The sequence below is a fragment of the Procambarus clarkii genome, chromosome 10 (assembly GCF_040958095.1).
Source record: "Procambarus clarkii isolate CNS0578487 chromosome 10, FALCON_Pclarkii_2.0, whole genome shotgun sequence".
Taxonomy (NCBI): Eukaryota; Metazoa; Arthropoda; class Malacostraca; order Decapoda; family Cambaridae; genus Procambarus; species Procambarus clarkii.
The window spans coordinates 42,337,615-42,359,723 of NC_091159.1; the positions used below are offsets into that span (position 1 = coordinate 42,337,615).

A 22,109-nucleotide genomic window follows, 5' to 3' on the forward strand; every position below is an offset into this window, starting at 1 on the left:
TTAGCTAAGCAAGTTACAATCTTGATGAGCTAGTTACAAAATTCAATATAAGTCGTCACATCAACAATGGGTTCGAGATCGACCTCAAGTACAGGTTCTAAATTAAGCAACTGACATATAGAAATGAAGTTGATTTTACATTCTTGTAAAGCCACTAGCACGCATATAACGTTTCAATCTACAATTAAGCCTATAGGATCAAGGATGGTATTATGCATGCTGAAGAAATCATGGGTTGACTAATTATTTATTAAACTTGCAATAATGACCCCAATTACTCCTTTATTAACAATGGAATTTATTGATTAGTTTATCTGTTCCTGTATATAATATCCTCGTTAAGCTTGTAGCCTTCCCTGAAGTAGTCGAGATAGGCTCGTTGTTACCGACGTATGATTGTAAACATTGTTGAACGCGGGAAGGAGCTGCTGCTGGAATTTTTTTAGGAAAGATGAAGACTATAATTTAATGAGTAGATGAAATTTCTCCTCGTGTGGGGTTCATTGAGACCCATCGACGTGGACGTCTTGTGGACTTGACACTTGCCAATAAAAGACAGCAAGTTTGAATGTTTAGAAGTGCTTGTTATTTCTCAATTTGTCAGAATGCTATATTTAATTTTTTGTTTTGTTTTTAAAGTTGTTTAAAATAGTAATAATATTGGACAGAAATTTAAACTTTAGATAATGCTTGATCAGAAAAAGAAGAATACTATACTTGGAAGTTTAAGAGGTTAGTTTATGATTGTTCAGATTTTGTATAGAATATTAAACTAGTATAGTGTAAGTTTTGGTAATAATAATTCATTCATGCATAATCTGACAGTCCTGCATAATACGGAATAAATGGTATTTGTTTTTACATTCTTTTAAAGTCTTACTGTATTATGCCTAAGGCTTTCTGTTGCTTTTGCTTCTTTTTAGTAAATCATTAATGTGGATATGAAAAGCTATATCGTATCCGGTATTCAGTAATATTTAATTTATTATTTGATTTTGGGCCTAATACTGTATACTTTTTGGTCTTGAGTAAAATTTGTGTTATTAATATAACTACTGTACTAAGTAAAACAAAATAGCACCTTTTACGCTATTTTCCAGATGTGAAGTGTGGTTATCTCCAGATAAGGAGGAACTTCATAATATGGAAGCTGCGGCATAATACTATGGTACATGTGATGCACAACATGCTAAAAGCATTCAGCCAACTTAGACCTGTTATGGATTGAATGATAACTCATTGGGTCGTGATTCTGCAACATTACCTGTGGAGCTTCACTAACTCCTTAAATAAAATATATCTGCAATTTAGGAATCAATTAGCTTGTTTCAAGTGATAAAAGAATGCAATGTTTATGATTTATATTGTGTTGAATGACATACGATACTGTACTATATACAAAGCTGTATATAAATGGAAAATACAGTATATAATAAGTATAATATTTGACTTGCATGGATTGTGGAAGTTTTTAATTACCCTGACAGACACCTGATCGATGCTGATGACCAGACAGGACCCTTGATGCTTGACAATGAGTAACGAAGAAAGCTACCATTTGTCAGATACGGAAGCAATGGATGATGTGGCTTACGACTCGGATGTCACGGACATGTCTGCAGGTATGTCCAGTGAGCAAAGAGACAGAAATAGAACTTGACTTTCTTTTCTGAGGGGAGCCCTGACAGCTTCCTGAAGCTATCACACTGACTAAGTGCCTTAGCTTCAGGAAGCTTTTGGGGCTCACCCAGAAACTGGTGTTTCTTTATATTCAACACTAGTTTTTCTTTTTTAATCTTGGAACAAATTAAATTTTTAGCTTTAGACTTTTTTTTTGTTAGGTATGCTGGAGCCAGTTATTTATTAGTGATTTATTGATAGATATGTTGAAATGTGAGATTGAAACCAAGAAATAACATCTTCATGTAGGTCTAACACATTTAGAGCCACAGATTACATTATTTGTAATGAAGTGTAGGATGCATATATTGATTTGTGTTTGTGATGAGTAGAGAAAGGCCATGAGTTAGACTTGATTAATTTAAGCTTTTAAGTACAGGCACCTTTGATATGTGCGGGGGGTTAAGTTCTTATAAAATCTGCACAAATAAATGTTCCCACCTTATCCATGCTAATGCATGTCAGTCATTTTACCCTCCACTTTCCAGCCACAAATTCAAAAAATACTATATAATTCAGAATTATAAAAAAAGGAATGTATTAGTGCTTGCCAATTTTGTGAATATCTATGGTTTATGTATCGTGGAGGTGGTTTGTGTCTACCCGGTGAACTTAGCTAAAATGGGTGTGGTTACTGGAGTGTTATCAGGATCTCACTTGTCCACCAACTTGTCACTGGCAAATGGCTGGGAAAGTGTTTTATCCAATGGTTATCTTATCTTGAGATGATTTCGGGGCTTAGCGTCCCCGCGGCCTGGTCCTCGGCCAGGCCTCCTTTTTGTTACACACCCCAGAAAGCAGCCCGTAGCAGCTGTCTAACTCCCAGGTACCTATATACTGCTAGGTGAAAAGGGGCATCAGGGTGAAAGAAACTCTGCCAATTTGTTTCCGCCTCCACATCGAACCCGGAACCTCAGGACTACGAATCCAAAGCGATGTCCACTTGGCTGTCAGGCCTGTTCCACTCAGTTATCAGGCTCTAGTCCATGGAGGCCCATGGTGAAGATAGTTCTTATCTTTCACTTAAGTCAAGATTGCTGGAGTTTGTAACCAGCTAGATGTGGCATCCACAGATGTTCCTGGAGGTAGGTAACAATATAAAAAAAGATGCCAAGCCTGGAAGACTACTTAGCACTGTATGTTGAAGAATATTCACAAATTTTATGACATCATTTAGGATACTAATACTATACAGTATATGAGCAAAGGCACAAGACGAACAATATCGAGGGAATAGGTGTGGCTTCAAGTAATGTGATGGACTTGAAATAGTCCTATGTGCTGGCTTGCTTTGCTTTCTGTTACTTCTCCAAGATTTAGTAGTAGGGATTCATAACATTTTTAATAGCCCTCCATATCTGCCAGTTGTGATGATAGTTTTGATCCATTTACAGTATGTAGCAGTCTGCATTACAGTACCTTGTTTATTTCTGCCGAGAACTCTGTATCTTTTGACACAGTAGGAGTTGGTAATGGCAACTCTTGCTGCATCAGATTTCTTGGGGTATGAACATGAGAAATAGACTGTAACATGCTCTGCTCTCTACGGATTACATGCTTTTCAATACATGCTTTTTTGTCCTGCCCGAAACGCTTTGCGTAATAGTGGCTTTAGGCATTGTATGTACTAGTTCTATTTATAAATCTATAAATTTTTTTTAAAACCTCTTGTATGTATGTACTTTACCTGAATAAACATTTATTTATTTATTTATTACGGTATAAAAGTTATGAGTCACAAAATTTTGAAGCAATGTTATTTAAAAAAGTGCAAAGTGTGTGTTGCCTTCTTGCATATTCATTATTTACTTATAAGATCATTCTGAATATTTTATGGGTGTATTCAGTCTTTTTCTGATCATATTTTTTTTGTTGGTGATCCATCAATTGGACATTATTATTTGAAGTTAAGTAACATGCCATAAGCTTGGCATAATTTATTTTATTATTGTATATATTGCAGATCCTCTTCAGATGATATTTAATATTACTGTAATAACAGTATCAAAGTATGGTTGTCAAAATATATTTTGCACGTAGCTTTGAAATGGTGTAATTTCAGATGATGATGATGCTGATGGCAATGATGTTGGTCGTTCTCGTAGAAACGAAGCTATGGTGCAGGAAGATGTGAGTATGACATATCTAGCATTGACTTCTCATTTCTGTACTTTATTGATAAGATGTCTTATAGGATATGCTGGCTTTGTTAACATGTACTGTAGTTGTTTACTGTCAAATTAAAAGTTCTCGATAGTGATGCGCTGTAATAATTTTATAAAGGCTATGAAGCATTTGTTTACATTTTTAAATGGAAGTGAAATTATGAATGGATTGTATAATGTGGCTTTATGAATCCTGTTCATAAATGGACCAGGAAGGGATGAACACTTGTCCATAAAAGTTAAATGCTGATCTGGAATGAGATCTGTTACATTGGGGGGCCTGTTAGGGTTACAACAGGGTGCTAGGGTACCATCTAATGAGGTTAGGATAGGCCCGACTCCCAGAGAAACATGTCCCCCAAAAATAATGTTGTACGTATGGACTGCCGTCTAGAGCAGATCACCTAACCCTATGCAAGAGGGGTGATGGATACTCAAGTTCACTATCTTAAATTTATTAAAACCCAAAAACCCCCTCCCCAGTACAACAGAAATACTTTACGACCTCGACCTTGTGTTACCTCTCTGGCTTCACACAGGCAGGAAACGAGATTCACATACAGCAAACTAGTGGTAAAGTCTACGATTCCTTAACCCTTTAACTGCGCAACGCGCCTGCAGGCCCAGGCTTCGGGTGCGCAACGCGCCTCCAGGTGTTTTTATTTTTCACTTTCCATTCAAAACTCTCGCGGCTACGTGGGGTTCACATCAGCTTCCTCAGGGCTCTTGTAAATAGATGCCATCTTTAAAAAAAGTCATGGTCAACATTGCCTGGTATCAGAGCCTCAGTAGTGAGTGAGCAACCAAGGCTGGCGCTCGCAGCATGAGCGCACAGCACTGCTGTTCAGCGTGTGACAACAGCATCGCCTAATATTGTCAAAATATATATATAATCTGTTTTATTTAGCAATGATAGTATTATAGAAGAGCCCGAGTGTGATAATGACTGGGTACAATGTTCAAATATCAGTGATTCAATGCTGTTCACGATGTTCACAGTGCTAACCACAGCATTATTTCGTCCGTCTAGGAATCTTCAAACAACTTTTTAGGTTCCTTTTCAAAATAAACTTGTGGTCAATTATTCATTTACAGGTATTAGTGACCAGGATTGTGGTTATAATTAGCGTTGTGAGTAGGAAGGAGGAATTTTGGTGAAGGAGGAAGGAAGGGAGAGAATTGAGGTAGCCTCACTGTGTGGCAATAACTCTTATTTTGCTCACCATACTAGCTTAGTGGTTCGCTATGGGCAACACATATGTACATGTGTATATACAGTGTGTGTATATATACAGTAGTGTAATAACAGCACCAGGAGTATGTTGTGAGGAGCTATTTTGGTGAGGGAGGTGACGTCGTAATCGTGGCGTCGTCTGCTGTGTGATTTGTCATGCAGTGTATGGTGGCCAGTGTACTGTTTGGACACAATACCGGCTTACTTGCATAGTTCTGGTAAATAAAACATGTAGATAGGTATATATAACATGTGTATTTAGTGTCATAAGAACAATAACAGAATGGTGGGAGGAGCAATGTTGGCGAGTAAGATGTTGGAGTGAGGGAGGGCTGGCTGGGTGTGGCTGCTCACACTCGTGGTGTTCTGAGTGTGTTTATGGTGAATGTATATAGTGTGTGACAGTGTATAGTCTGTAAATAGATTGTATATATACATAAATTAGCATGATACATGGTAAGTATGTGCAACATATGTGTACACAAGTGTCATGCACATAACACAGTGTCTTCAGACAGTACGGATGTTTTACTGCCATAATGTAGTGTACGTGTTCATTATACATAGGATTAGCACGTAAAAGCAAATAAAATGTATTTGGAACTGTGCGCAAAAAATTAACAAAATTATGTTCACTGCAACTCGCGCACTCCGCCCCGGGCGCGCTTACCGGCCCCGGGAGCATACTGCTCTGGCGCACGGGGAATGATGACGTCACGCCCCACCTTTCGGACCCCATAGCAGTCAAAGTAAGTACAATTTCGAACTTCCATTGCTATACCCATATACAGGGAGGGGTTTTTGATACTTTCAGAAGAAAAAAAGAATTTTTTCCCGAGGTTCATTTCTTGCGCACTGGGGGGGTGTCATATTTATAGGCCGCGCAGTTAAAGGGTTAAGGGACAATTTAACTTAACCTAAATGAGTATAATTGTACCAGACACGTGTTCACTGGTCAGTACCTGGATCTAATTACATGGAACTCCGGGATATGACCAAGGTACACAGACAAGATTACACTTAGAAAAGAAGGGTGGCACGTGGTAATGGTACTTAACTTAGTTACAACTTAACAAGTAGAGTAGGAGAGGATGAGGGGATGCCCAGACAAAAGTTCCATCCAATCCCAAAGTTGCTACAAAAGAGGGGCTCTGACTCTGGCCATGCGGCTGGTTGTCTGGCTTGATCAGGTGATCATACAATAATTAATTGCCAACATTCAGTTCTAAGTATAAATGTAACATCTTAGTTTAAAATACACTAACAAATTACAGTATTATCACAGTGTAACTAAAAAACTAGGAGCACCAAAATGCTCTTACGTCTGGCAAGGACGCAATCACCCGCCATTTGCAATTTGAGAAAACAATACTATGTATAAACTTTCCAGACAATAACACTCCTTCTTTAACCAAACCTATCTAAAAACTCTATACAGTACAGTAATTTAAATAACACTAATCAAACATATAATCCAACATATTCAGGGCCTATCACACTAAAATGAATACACAAGTGAAGGGTCCCTACATCATCTATATGTCAAAAAATTTTTGATCGTTGCCGCCAGAGGCGGATAGTTTATTGTTCACCCCACACTCATCCTGTGAGCGGTTATGCAAAAAGCATTACACAGGGCACAAAAGGTCTTTATCGGACCTCAACTTAGATTATTGCATAAACAATTTCATCTATCCTTCACACTTTATGGTTACAATGTCAGCTAGTTACAGAGAATGTTCTATTTCAAGGGCTATATATTAACAGGAAGTCATTATACATACATGGTAGGTCTGATTGCTAATACTGTACACAATTGTTTGAGCAGTGGAGATATTACAGAGTCATAAGGAAGCTGCTGTTTATTATTAGTCTTCACAATACACTACTTGTTTCAAGTGCGAAACAATCCTGGATCCATTTGTAACAACAACACTGAATCCAGAGTCATAACAAGATGTACAATAATGTTCTATAATTTATATTTTGGTTCAATATTTGTATTTTATATAAATTAATCACACGTTAATAAGTTCAAGCCATTATGTAATGGAAAAACCTAAAGCTGAATACAGGTAGGAAATTAATGTTAATTTGAAAGATAAATGATAGATTTTGTTGTGCCTTGAATAGACCACATAGTGCCATAAAATAGCCTATATGGCAGTGATGCTCATTTTATTGTTAATCTTTACAATAATTTTTAGTTTTTATTATATATCACACCATGGGTCCCAAGAAAGTCAGTGGTAAAGTTCAACCTAAGAAAATAGTTGAGAGTAAAGGATGTTGCTTCCTCATTAAGAAATAGTGTGTAGGTTGGGAAAACTGCAAAGTTTTGCTGAAAAACTCACCCGGATAAAGCTGTAGCAGGCTGTTGCACTTACCTTTTTAAGTCTAGCCAGCCTGTCCATCCTCGTGCCCACGACGTTCGTAAGTTTGCTGCTTTGACTGCCATCTTCAGCAATATGACCTGGGCTGACAGTCATTTTGTAGGTCGAACAGGGTCCTGGCCATGTGTTACGTTGTCTACATTCCTGGTCCTAGTCGTCCATGTGTGGCTTTGGGTCACAGGTTGCATCCAGTTGTCTTGACTTTGAGTTGAGGAGCGAGTGGTGGGAGGTGGACCCAGCTGTTCCACCTCCCGGGTAAGTCCCAAATACCTTCTCTTTGGTGATGTAGCTCCAGGAAGATGTAGGGGCTCCTCACAGAAAACCAGGATTGAATGTAATGAAACGCCATTTTCTCGGTGAGCCCCAGAGGTTCCCCGGCCACCTTCCCTCGCTCTAATCAGTAGTTCTGTTTCCTTTTTGATGCTCGGCCTCCAAACTAGATGGCTTGGGTAGCCGGCGCAGGGGTAGGCGGGGGGGGGACTGCATGGACAGGAGGTGAGGTGTGATGTCTGCTTGTTTCTTTAAGCTGTAGGGCGAGTTCTGCCTCCCTGCCGTCTTCGGTACGTCTTCCGAAGACGAGCAAAGATGAACTTTCTGTCTTCGTCTTCTTCATCAACCGTCTTCTCTGTTCATTTTTTGGTCACAGTTTATTACCAAGTGGGGTTTGTTTTGTTATGCCTACCTTTCTGGGTGCCAACCCCGGTTGATGGCAGACACGGAATGCCCCAACCACATGGGGGTTTCTATAGGCCATTGCGCCCTTTGCCTCTCTGAGGGGGCCAGGTTTTGGCTCGTGGTCCCTGTTAGGCTAAACTCCAGTTAACTGATGCCCTAGACTAATATAACACACATCAGCCTGATAGCTTCAGGGAGCCTCCGGGGCTCATCCAGAAAATGGCGTTTCATTACATTCCTAGCTTTTTTTTTTGGGTGTGTGGAATGGATTAATTCAATTTACATTATTTCTTATGGAAAAATTCGTTTTGGTTTTCAAATTTTCAGTGTAATAACTGTCTATTGGAACGGATTAAATTCGTAAACCAAGGTGCCACTGTACTGTATATGAAAACAAAAAAATCAATTGGTCTTTTTCTGCTCATCAAAAGATCAAAATATCAATACATAATGACATACAAAGGGGAGGTTTTAATTTACAAACTGGAGGAATTGACAAATGGGAAATACAGTACTGTATAATACATTACTGCATTTTGAGAAATAAAGGTATTAAGAGGTGTGACAGTGTGGTGTGGCTGAGAAAATAATTTTGGCTAGAAATACAGGTATTTTGTGGTGGTTTGGACATGCTGAGAGGATTATGTATAAAATAACAAATGTACTATGAACTCCATATTTACAATATGCAGTCCAGTAGACTCCCACTTAAATGGGCCCTATTGCATTGGACCCTATTTACAGAAAGTGTACTTTGGTTGTGTTACACAATCCATCTGGGGAGGACTTAATATTCCTTGATTTTGGGATGATCTCCACTCCAAAGGTTCTCCTTGACTCTTAGAGCAAGATTCAGGCCTGGCTCCCAGCAGGCAGGGGTGGATCTAAGAGGCTGAGTATAATTTCCTCAAGCTTGGCAGTACTTTACCATACAGTATAAAGCTGTATAAAGTTCCCAAACTTCAGCAGTATAAACGCTGAAGTTTGGGAAGGGCCCACCCTCAAAGGGCATTTCATTAAGTTCACTGCCTGATCTTTAGTTTACATAGGTAATGGGACTGTGATATTGGCCAAGATTGACATTTTTTAATACAGTAATATGAAATATTGTCATAAAGATGAAACAATAAATTGTCATCGACACTTCCGTGGCGATAAACATTCCAATCACCTGGGTACTAGGAGAGCCCAGGTGAATGGAATGTCTATTTCCATGGAAGTGTAGATAATAATTTCTCTGACGTGGGCATGGATCACTAATTCCTCTGAGCTCCAGAAGTAGTCAGGGAAAGTTGAAAATTCCAGTTTGGCAGCAGGATGCTGCTTCTGGAAACTTTCCTTATTAACACTACTCATAGCCCAGTCGATAGAGCTTCAGCCTCACACGCGTGGGATCCATGGTTCGAGTCTCCTAGAGCCCAGGTGAATGGAGATGATGCAATTATAATATTACAGGAGTAAAATGATCATGTATGATTGTGTAACGCCTTAAATATTCTACACTATACTTTGGAACATGGTGTTTTACTAGTACATTTGAATTGCTCTAGTGTTTATTTCTTTCATAGGATGGAAGTAGAAGTCCCATAATTGGGGAAAGAAGATCACAAGAAAGTCAAAGAATACATACCATAAGAACTGAAGAAAGGCAAGGGGTGATACAAGAGGTTGATGTAGAGGTCATTGAGGAGACAGATGAGGTTAGTGTCTGCAGTTAACTCCTTTCTGGGCTAACTCCCTCTGTAGCACCCCCTTTGCTTATGTCATTGTGGACACACCTTGCTTGTGGTGACTGTCTTGACCCACTGTGGACAAGGGCTATTTCAAATAATTTTGTCACCTAAATGTGGCCAGGAGCGTGTGGTTACTAGATATCAACTCGCACAGTACATCGAGTCACCAAACAAGATTCAATGTACTATCCTGGGGCCATCACGGCTAGCTTCCAGGGGTGGGAGGGAGCCTGAGGGGATTCCATAGGTGCTTTTCAACCCTCCATGGACATTGATTCCTTAGATGGAGAGTATTTTCTATCCAGGGGAAAGATTTTTTCTATCCTCCCCCCTTCAATGTATGAGTTTGATTACTCAGCAGCTCCCTGTGCCATTCAGTGCATAAGACTCGTCTCATGTCCAGTGGTTTCCATCGTCTCGCGTTGCATTGTTTGTGGCTCGTGTGGACCTGTTTCAGTACCTCCTGGATTTGGACCTCCATTTGTTGATGGACCCAATCTCACTCGAGTATAAGTCTGCCTCGACTTATTGGCTGCATTATAAGTTCCCAGATTCATGCTGGCTGGCTGACAACCCTCTCTTTTTCCATGGGGCTTGGCATGGGTTCTGTTGAACACAGATGGCTGATTGGCGGAAGTGAGTTTCGTCTTTGAAGTGTTCTGTATCCACTCTCCTTATTCTCCACCTGAGGACTGCCTGTTTGTTCTGGTACTCCCAAGGACATTGGCAAGTGGCAACTCTGTAGCTGCCTGTGCTTTCTGAAGCTCTTATTGTGGGTGACCACAGGGTTTGTACCCACTTAGTGACTGTCATGTGCTTTTGGGCTCTCATGGAGCTTTTTACAGACAAGCGCTGTGAAGGCTTCGATTAACTTGCTTTGATCCCAGGTGTGGAGGCCATGTTGTCTGCAGTGTTGGATTCAGCAGCCTTGTCAGGGCTCCCTATCCATTGAGAGGCAGTGGCGGCATTATGCTTGGCTTGCCTTGTGTGTATTGCACTTGCTCCTGTTTCCCCATGAAACAGTAGCAAGCCAACTATACTATGAAGAAAATCTCTACACCACATCACACACTGATGTCTTAACACAACATAAAATAGAAAATATCTACATGTGATTTGTCCTGCATATAGGACTATTGCTTAAGTTGTCTAAGTATTCAAAATGGAGAAAATAACCCATTTCAACAGTCACTTACCTTGTGGCTACCGTGTGTAGCTTTCGGGGATCAACGGTCTCGCAGCCCGATCTCCGACCAGGCTTCCCAGTTGATCGTCTGGTCAACCAGGCTGTTGGACGTGGCTGCTCGCAGCCTGATGTACGAATCACAGCCTGGTTGATCAGATATTTTTTGGAGGTGTTTGTCGAGTTCTCTCTTAAACACTGTGAGACGCTGGCCAGTTATGCTCCTTATGTGTAGCGGGAGAGTGTTAAAAAGTCTTTGGCTCTTGACGTCGATAGAGTTTTCCCTAAGCGTAAATATTGCACCTCTGCTTTTCAACGGAGGTATTTGCACATCCTGCCATGCCTACTTCTCTCGTGTGATGTTATTTCTGTGTTCAGATTTGGAATCAGTTCCTCTAATATCTTCCACGTGTAGATTATTATGTATCTCTCTCGCTCTAGAGAATACAGATTTAGAACTTTTAATCGGTCCTAATAATTAAGATGACTTATAGTAAGAATTCTAGCAGTAAAGAATCTTTACACGCTCTCTAGGTCAACAATTTCTCCAGCTCTGAATGGGGCTGTTAGAGCTACAATATTTCACCCTAGAGAGTACTAGTGCCTTGAAAAGTATCATCATTGGTATGGCGTCCCTTGCTTAGAGGTCCTTGTTATGCAACCTGGTATTTTTCTTGCGGTCATGACAGCAACTTTATAGTGTTCTGTAAAGGTAAGGTCTTCTGACAGTAGATCTCTCTACTTTGCCAGTACAGTAATTTGTTTTGCACACATTTTGTCTGCAATAACACCATGCTCACATTTGTCGAAAGCTTTTACAAAGTCTATGTATATTACATCTGTGTTTACCATGGTGCCTAAGGCCATGTCATGGTGATTTAGCAACTGTGAGAGGCAGGAGCACCCTGTTCTGAACCCGTGTTGTCTCTGTACCTCAGGGTACACTCCTTGCACCGCTGCTTTTCCTTATTCTCATATTAGATATAGACAAAAATACAAGACACAGCTTTATATCATCCTTTGCAGATGACTCAAAAATCAGTATGAGAATTACCTCGGCTGAAGACATTGAAAAATTTCAAGCAGATATTAATAAAGTTTTCGACTGGGCAAAAGAAAATAACATGATGTTTAACAGTGATAAATTCCAGGTACTCAGGTATGGTAAAAATGAGGACCTTAAACATAATACAGGGTACAAAACACAATCAAATGTGCCCATAGTAGGAAAACAGCATGTAAAGGATTTGGGAATAATGATGTCTGACGACCTAACGTTTAGGGAGCATAACCAAGCAAATATTGCGTCAGCCAGAAAAATGATCGGATGGATTACAAGAACTTTCAAATCCAGGGATCCCATCACAATGGTTGTACTCTCCAAGTCACTTGTGTTGTCCCGTCTCGAATACTGCTCGGTACTCGCTTCCCCCTTCAGAGCAGGAGAGATTGCAGAAATAGAGGGAATACAGAGAACATATACGGCACGCACAGACAAGATAAAGCACCTAAATTATTGGGATCATCTCAAAGCTCTCAAAATGTGCTCGCTAGAAAGAAGACGAGAGAGATATCAAATAATAGACACGTTGAAGATACTGAAGGGCCAAGTACCAAATCTACACAGTAAAATAACAATGTACTGGAGTGAATGATATGGAAGAAAATGCAGAATAGAACCAGTGAAGAGCAGAGGTGCCATAGGCACAATCAGAGAACACTGTATAAACATCAGAGGTCCACGGTTGTTCAACACCCTCCCAGCGAGTATAAGAAATATTGCCGGAACAACCGTGAACGTCCCTGCGGCCCGGTCCTCGACCAGGCATCCTTCTTGTTACACATCCCTAGGAAGCAGCCTGTAGCAGCTGTCTTAACTCCCAGGCACCTATTTACTGCTAGGTGAACAGGAGCATCAGGATGAAAGAAACCCTGCCCATTTGTTTCCGCCTTCACCGGGGATCAAACCTGGAACCTCAGGACTACGAATCCCGAGCACTGTCCACTCAGCTGTCATGACAGGTCTTTCATGAATGCCAGTGGCAGACCCTTCCCATGTCAAAACCATTTTATACAAAACTAGAAAACAGCCAAGTTAGATTTTGGCTTTTATTATTGTATTTATTTGGTACTATCTGTGACAATGGTAGTAACATAATTCCTGGTCTGGTTATATTGCAGAATAACAATAATAACCTGGGCGAGTGAAGCTGGATTAATTTAATTTACAATGCTGTCTTGGTCAACATTATTAGTACTGTTTATTCCATATACAGTACTGTAGAGATTTATAGCGCGTATATAAATATCTGCTACGACTTGCAATCAATACATTAACAATAAATTAGAGTGGTTTTGTTACAGATGAGATGAAATTCATCGCAGGTTCAAATGCAGCAGTTGTCTCCTGTATAACAAAGTTTTATTCATGGTAGTTAATTTCCACAGCTTTAGTCTCGGTTGACCATGGATTTGGATGAGATTGGCAGTTGTGGTGTGCTTTTCTGCCACCCACATGTTAATACTACATATAGTAATTGTTGCAGTCTGAGTTGGGAGTCTCTTGCTACTGACTGTGCTATGGCTTTATTGTCAGCATTTCTGGTAGCTAAGAATTGCCCAAGTTGTTTACAGGTCACTTTCCTCTCATCAAGTGATCTGATGTTCCCATCACTGAAATATAAGAAAAACAGTTAAAAAATGAAATGAAAATATGAAAAAAAAACTATACTTACGAAATGAACGGTGTGGTAAACAACACACCTAAATTCCAAAGCAATTCACACAAATAATTAAATGAAAATGAAAATAAATCAAAATCTATGAAAATTCAATTTAGCAATGCAATCAGAAACATTGAAATGGATTTACAACATATTTAGTATAGCATGTGTGTAGCTCTTACATGCAACAGATGGTGCTGTTTTTGAAGTAAAGCATAGTTTTACCTGTCACAGGTGTGTGACATCTATACTTATACTTACGAAATGAACGGTATGGTAAACAACACAGCTCAATTCCAACACAATGTCACACAAAATAATTCAATAAAAATAAAATAAATCAAAATCTATGAAAAATAAAATTTATCAATGCAATTGGAAACAATGAAATGGAATTCGTGACATATTTAATATAGCGTGCATGTTGCCATTATGTGCAACAGGTAAAAATGCATGTTTTTACCTGTCAGAGGGGGTGGCATCTATATAGTAGGTATATAAAAAGACACGTCTATTCGAATGCAAAGTTGCATCAAAATTTCAAAGCAATCGGTAAAAAGGTTTCGAAGATTTCCCCTCTCATGAAAAACACATAAAAAACACATAAAAAATTTTTTTTCAGAAAAAGCATGTTTTTTTACCATCACAGACGTGACATCTATATAGTACAGTATGTATATAAAAACCTGGCCGGATGCGAATGGAACGTTGTGTGAAAATTTCAAAGCAATCGATGAAGAACTTTCGGAGATTAGCAGTTATGCACAAATGAACATTTCCATTTTTATTTATATAGATTTCAGAGATGGGTTGCAGATTTCTTAGTGCCATGTTGGCATCTTTCGTTTTCAGAAGCATTATGTGGTGACTTTGCAGGCCTTCTGCCTGCTCCTGTCTTTGGCATTTTTCCTACATTTCTGTTGCCATAGGTCTTTTCTGTTTTGCCAGTTGCTGCCTATACTGTCGCTTTGTTTCATTTGGCCCTTGGCTGAGCCCAAGGGGAGGGAATGTGTTCTCTGTTTTACCAACGGGATCAGCCATTCTTTGATCTCTGGTTAATATCAGTTATGTATTTGAATGTAATGAAATGCCCTGTTCCCTTCTGTTCCTTGTGGCTGCGGGGTTTCATACAGGTTGTTTCAGAGTGAGGGGGGGCTGGCTGGCTGAGACTACAGGTCACCTGAGCTACCATCTGGTGCCAGTACAATGCATCTCAGTCTGGGTATTTACCTCTTGATAATGATTGTTTTTCTTATCTACCTAGTTATGCTTAATTTCCTTCAGGCAGTTTTTATTTTGTTGTTACTTTCTCCAGTTTGGTGGTTAACCTTTAATCTTCTCTTTACCATTTAGAGTGAGGCAGAGTCTGATCCTAAATCCTGGTAGGTGATGGGTGGGTTTCAGAGTACAGTACCAGTCTGGAAGCCACTAAGGAGCCACAAGAAAAGAGCATTTCATTATATTCAACACTTGATTTATGTGGGCAGTACATCTCAGTAGGGAGTTAATTTCTGATACTCACATGCTCTCTGCTCTATTGAGGGGGAAAAACAAATTGAACTCCTTCTTGTTCTTGGTGGTTTGAGATAGTCACCAGTTAGTCGCCATGAGCCTAAGATACTCACAATGTCCTAATTCTGCCAGTGACATGAGCTAAGAGGAGCTATCGAGATGCTGTCCAGAAAGAAGCGATTATTACACTCAATGATGTATTTTGTGTGCTTCATATATGTAGTTTTAGTTACTGTTATTTGAGTTTCATGAAGGGATTAATGAGATTCAAGCACTTGAGTGGGTGGTTTATACTTGTGTTAATCATGGTAAATAAACATAACTTGGAATTAGAGGGGTAATTGATAGCCAAGATAAAGGTAGAGAATAACCCCATTTTATTCATACTGTTCATCAAGCAACTGAAAAAGTTATGAAAGGAACGTAGATATGTCTAAGCTCAAGAGATATGATTGATATGTATGATCATGGATAAAGACATCACAAAGAAATGGGTTTAAGGCCAGTGGTAATGTCAAATTTATTAAATATTTAACTATCTGAACAATTGTCTTTTTTGTTTAAATATTTATAGCATGAGCCAGATGAACCCAATATGAGTTTCGAGCACCAGCCTCAACATCCATCTGAGCAGTGGATAGAGCGGGCAGAAGATCCATCAGATGCAGGGCCAGCTCACTCTCGTCACTTACCAGATGCCTTGCCTGTGTCTCGGTTGCCACATCCTGCACCAGAGCAACAGTCTTCGGGTTTACTTGAAGCTTCAAATCGGGAGTCATCCAGTACCTCTGCTGCTGTGGTGGAACAACTACTGGCTCCCTCTATAGTCAGTGAACCAAACATTCAGGCAGGGCCATCTTGTAATATCACTCCACAGAAGGCAAATCCAGGTAATGGCATTCCTTCTTACACTAATTTTTACCTCCAGGCATTACTAACTTAAGTTCTCGTATGAGCTATTTGCTTTTCATCAATACCTGTACGATGATGGAAAATATGATGGAAAATGGTTTAATGGAAAATGTAACTTACCAGAACGAATCGGTTCTGGTTGTGTGATCAGTTGCAATTCGTAGCATTCTGATTACTAGGAGTATGCACTAGCGTCAATATATCGCATTGAGATTTGGCACAAAAAGAAAACCTATTTTCCTATATTTCTTCCCACAATAAGCAAAAGTGGCCTTGGATGTAGGGTTCACCTATCTGGAAGTAGTTGAGATTGTAGGTCTGTGTTATATGTGAGGAGAATAAATTAGAAAAAGAGAATGGAAGTGGTTAAAGTTTTAAGGCAGTGATGATCGGTGAGCTTAATTTATGTGTAAGGGCAAATGAAGAGAAGAATCGGGTAAGGATTATTAGAGCAGAAATAAGGCAAAATGATAGATTGATTTTTATTCACAAGTAATTTATACAAATCATTACAGTTGCAGCTGGATTGAAGAAGTATACAATAATTAGCTTGTAGCAGCTACCTTGAAACTTATATTGACAAGACATATATCATAAAAATAGAATAATGTACAGTATAGGCTAATTATAAGCTGAGTTTATAACAGACCTTTTAATGAATAAATTCTGGTACAGTATGCTGCAATGAACAGATATTCAACTATGAAAGGGTTAAGGTAACAGTGATTATTGCTCGTGCTCAGTTCTGTGACAAATGAGAACTGGAGAGAGTTATGGAGCAATTTAGAGAGAGAGATTAGTATGATGTCAAGAATTTACAGAATTGTTGTTGTGGGTGACTTGATTGGCAGAGTGGGAATGAGTCTTGAGAATCGTGCGTAAGGAATGAAGGTAATTGCTGCATCTGGAAATCGTGTGCAAAGTATCAGACTTGTGCATTACTAATACAGACAAGCATCTAAAATCCAAAAATCCTAAATCTAAGACTGCCCTAAATCCAAATGTATTTACAAATGCAGTAGTGTATATTTAATGAAAAATATAAATATTTACAAGATATCAGACCAATTTTAGTGTTTTTAGCTTACATAAATAAAACATTTGAGTTTTAAGGAAACCTGCCTTCATCACTCCACTGTTCTCTATGTATTTGTTATGCTTTGGAAAGTAAAATATAGTATTCTAATGATTTTAATGAATTTTATATTTATATAACATTACAAGTAAATAAAGTTGATTAATACATTAGAATATATTAGGTAAATGAAAGAACATTTTATAGTTATTATGATCAACTGATTTTCACCACTGACTTTCACTGGGATTACAATTTCAACTACAGGCAAACTATATCATAATCCTCTCTGCTGAAATTGATGTTTGAATTTCATCCACTTCACGTTAATTTATAGGCCTTATTCATACAAAGTTAATGCCATTCATGTGTGGCAGAGCATTTGTAGAAAATACAACCATCAGAGGATATTTTTCCCCACAACATATTGCCAGATTCCTTGTGTTGGAAGGAATCTTCATGCTTTCCATCGTTGTAGTATCATTCGAGAATATGATTTGTGTTATTCAAATTCATTAAACTGATTGCTGCTCAGTTGTGGATCAGTATAATTTTTGGGGATGGCTCCTGTGGAGGCTCCCTGTTGCCAAGAACCTGGATAGAACAAATTCACAAGGGCCGTGATGAGGGTTCGAACCTACGTCCGAGAGGATCTCGGATGCTGTCTTAATCGACTTAGCTATGACATGGTCAATAGCATTGCAACTGGAAGTTCTACTGATCCTCGTCACAGCCCTTGTGGATTTGTTCATTTGATGCATAATGCTATTGGGATTTTTGTGTAATCTGGATAGCTCCACCTAATTCAATTTCCACCAGGCTCTTGCAAGTCTTTGTAAGCCTACCCAGCAAGTGTAGGCTTAAGTGGTCAAATATTGACCCCCCAAGGATTGATGAGACTATTTCAAAGGGTCATTAAATGTCTAGGGAGGAGGGGAGTCAGAAAATGAGGTTAATAATCTGTGGGGGTCAATACGTGGATCTTGAAGCAACAGCTCTGTTCAGAAGTAAAATTTTAGTGACTTTTGGAACAATGAAAATACTGTTGCTAAATATCCCTAACTTCATGCAATAGTCGAGCCATTTTTACTTACTTTTCCAAGTTTGTACACAGTTGAAGTTGGCTTCAGCCATACTAATGCAACTGTAATGTTGAGGAGGAAAAGAGTGAACCTGGAAGTGTGTGGTGACTTGCGGCTACCACTCGCCAACCTCCAACCAAATATCAGTGCCTTTGATGCTCGTCAGATACATCCTTTCCATTAATGATATCACCCTTTTCAATAAAGAGAGATATTAAAATATTATAAATTTTAGATTTAACATTTGCTTAATTTTTATGAAATTTATTATTATTATTATTATTATTTGTAGTACAGTACTATATATAGGTAATTGTTATTAAATTATGTTCATATAATAAATGTATGGGGGTTGATGAACATTCTGGAGCTTCGTGAAGAGGCCGGTGAGCTGAAGGGTTTGTGGACCCATGGCCTACCGGGAACCAGAGGACAGAATGTAGTCCTCTATAGAGGTGCAGGAAGCTAAGGATAAGATCACTCAAACCAAGAAAAGGCCACCAGATAGGTAGAACAATACAAAATAAACAGCAAGGTAAATCAACACAGAAAACAAGACCTTGATGTGATCCACCCACATTAATTACTTACTAGTAGCAGCTACCTGCCACCAGGTAACCGTGCATCCATTTACTGGATCCACCCAGGTTACACATCAGTTGTTACTGTGACATGTCAACATTTTGCTCTTGCTCTCCTCATTTATGGTGTGTTGCTTGTGTCCTTTACATCAACCTTTGTTATATAGGCTGTGTTCAGTGTTTGTATTTTTAGGACATGGTAATATTGGCCTGAGAGCCTACACTTGCTGGGTGCAAATTTGTGGAATATACAGTACTGTACCTCGGATTTGTTTCATGCCAATGGTACTCCTCTCTGCCTCCACTGGCTGCTTCTTTGTTTCATGCCAATGGTACTCCTCTCTGCCTCCACTGGCTGCTTCTTTGTTTCATGCCAATGGTACTCCTCTCTGCCTCCACTGGCTGCTTCTTTGTTTCATGCCAATGGTACTCCTCTCTGCCTCCACTGGCTGCTTCTTTGTTTCATGCCAATGGTACTCCTCTCTGCCTCCACTGGCTGCTTCTTTGTTTCATGCCAATGGTACTCCTCTCTGCCTCCACTGGCTGCTTCTTTGTTTCATGCCAATGGTATTCATGCCAAATTTTTAAGTCTCTCTGCCTCCACTGGCTGCTTCATAGATTTTTTTACATTTTCTGTGGCTTTAATCAGTTCAGCGCACCATAGTTTGTGTTTTGTTCTGGCTATGCCTCACTTTGCCACTATTCTAGGTCTTCATGCCATCTGTATCAAAAGCAATACTTTTGTTTTTGGCATAACACATTTAGTGTTACAGTCTGGAGGTACAAGGAGCTACAGTACTGTATTCTAAGTAGCTTACTGTATATTAACACAATGCATATTTTATTGACTAAATGCTACAATGCATATTTTATTGACTAAATGCTACAATGCAAATAGAATGAAACTATACATAGTACCCATTTTCTAATAGAAGATGCCACAAATAGGAATACTGTAGAGAAGACACATTTTATTCGGGGTGGGAGGGTAGTACGTATTGAAAGAAAGCTGAATATAAGGAAATTACCTTGAGGTGGTGACATTTGTAGTGAATTAGTACACTGAATTTGGAATTATCATGCACCTGGGGTGCATCGAGTAGAGAAAATTAAGTACAGTATGGTAAATCAGAATGTCGCTGCTTGTTATAAAATTCCTTCCATCAGTGCAGTCGATTGGTTAAAGTCTCCTGCTTTTAATTTTAAGTCTATATTAGTGTATGCATGAAGGGAAGGTTATATTCTGGAGTAATTGTTTTAATCTTGTGTAATTATTATTTTCTTTGTAATTACAGTTTGTGCATCAGTACCAGGTTCACCAGAGTCAGAAGATGAAGGTCAGATCTGTTCAATATGTTTTGAACCCTGGGGCAATTCAGGAGATCATCGATTATCATCCCTCAAGTGTGGACACTTATTTGGACATGCATGTATTATCCGTTGGCTAAAGGGTCAAAAAGGCAAGTGTCCTCAGTGTAATGCAAAGGCCACAAAAAAAGAGATTAGAGTACTGTATGCCAAGTCTCTCAAAGTGCTAGACACCTCAGAAAGAGATAAGATTCTGAAGGACTTGGAACGGGAGAAGGAGGCAAAGAGGAAGTTGGAGCTTGAACATGCTCAAACTAAGCTCAAGTATGAACTTAAGGCACAACTTGTTGTAAAGCTTCAAGAAGAGTTAAAAATACTAAGGAATGCTACAGCAGGTACTAGTGGTTCACATGGAGTTAACTTCTCCCAGAATGTTGGAAGTAGTAGTCAAAGGAAGGCAAAATTGATAATGCATTCTGGTGTTGACATAGCTAAGGATGGTGGATGTAGAGTGATGGCTTACAATGAATGGCTCAATATGCTGGTGGTATCCATGCCAAGCCAGGTCACAATGTTTCCTGGATATGGTGTGAGGAAAGTGAATATGTTAGATCTGAAGCCTGAGAGATATGTACACATTCATCAGAAGCAGATCAGAGATTTGGCTTTTAATCCAGCCAAAAATGACTTGCTGCTTTCTGTTGCAATGGATAAAATGGTAAAATTAACAAATATTTGCAGCAATGCCCCTGTTGCATCATTTATGGCAGAAGCTCCATTATGGAGTTGCTGCTGGAATGCTGATGAAGCCAATAAGTTTTTTGTTGGTACAGCAACAGGTTCTGTAGTGGAGTATGATACTCGCAACACAACGGGTCCAATTCAAACTATAAAAGTAGCTGGCTCTGGACCTGTAGTATCTATGTGTTATGTACCATATAATGCAGATGCAAATTTCAGAACTGGAGGACTGCTTGTGGCAAGACTTCAGTCATGCTCCTTTGTGGAAGTGAATGAAGGAGGAGTTAAAGACCACGCATTGCCGCTTGAAGGTCCATTTACCTGTGTGTCACTGGAGAAGTCCACTCGGCACATTTTAGTGTCGTGTCGTCCTAGCCAAAAGTACCCTCATGCAAGGCACATAATTTGCGAACTCCAAAGTGTTGATATTAGTTCTGATTTAGCAGAGTTGAATCAAGTTGTTACTGCAAATACAATCCACATTTTCCAAGGTGGGACAACCCAAAAAGTTCTTTCCCGCTCATGTGCTTTTGTTAATCCAGTTCAGGAGGGAAACCTCGTGGCATGTGCTAGTGATGAGTCTACTCGGAGCACGTGTCTGTGGGACTTGTCGTCTACATCTTGTTTACAGCAGCTCCGAGGTCCAGACACGGTAATAGACATTCTTCCAGTGAGGAGTAATCAAAATGAGTATTTAACCTTGTTAACAGATAAATCTGTAAAATTTTATAGGTGGATTGATATTTTATAATGCTTAAGTAGACTTTGCTATTCAAGCATTTCCTGTCGAGCTTATGTCACACCTTTTGAATGCTGTTAATTCAGTAATTGTGAAATATTTATACAGTATATAAAAACTGTTTATTTCATCTGAACGACCAACTTTAACAATTATGTAACCCACTTGTCTATAAAATGCTGTGTAGCATTTAAGAAGTATTTATCATAATACATTATGCAGTACTATGCAAAAGTAGATTTTCAGCTTATGTTGAGAGTTTATTAAATGTAAATATATAAATAGTCTAATAAAGTAAAATGTACTTTTTATCAGATGGCATACTTCCTCTAAACTTTTTTGTAATTTTAATATAATAAATTAAAAAAATAAA

The 22,109-nt window shown here is 39.1% G+C and overlaps 1 protein-coding gene across 6 annotated transcripts; it reads left to right on the plus strand.

Moving 5' to 3' along the window:
* The first annotated feature begins 381 nt into the window (after nucleotides 1–381).
* LOC123775294 (E3 ubiquitin-protein ligase rfwd3.L) lies at nucleotides 382–22,109 on the plus strand. 6 transcript variants are annotated; one of them, XM_045770326.2, is made up of 7 exons: nucleotides 393–732; nucleotides 1,101–1,168; nucleotides 1,488–1,622; nucleotides 3,743–3,810; nucleotides 9,716–9,847; nucleotides 15,873–16,188; nucleotides 20,244–22,109. In XM_045770326.2, exons 3-7 carry the CDS (start codon nucleotides 1,535–1,537, stop codon nucleotides 21,746–21,748), a joined length of 2,109 nt encoding a protein of 702 aa, XP_045626282.2. In that variant the 5' UTR covers nucleotides 393–732; nucleotides 1,101–1,168; nucleotides 1,488–1,534; the 3' UTR covers nucleotides 21,749–22,109. The 6 variants fall into 6 exon arrangements, with proteins under 6 accessions (XP_045626291.2, XP_069178026.1, XP_045626282.2 ...); XM_045770335.2 differs by lacking the exon at nucleotides 1,101–1,168 and having other exon boundaries at nucleotides 382–732; XM_045770342.2 differs by lacking the exon at nucleotides 9,716–9,847 and having other exon boundaries at nucleotides 592–732.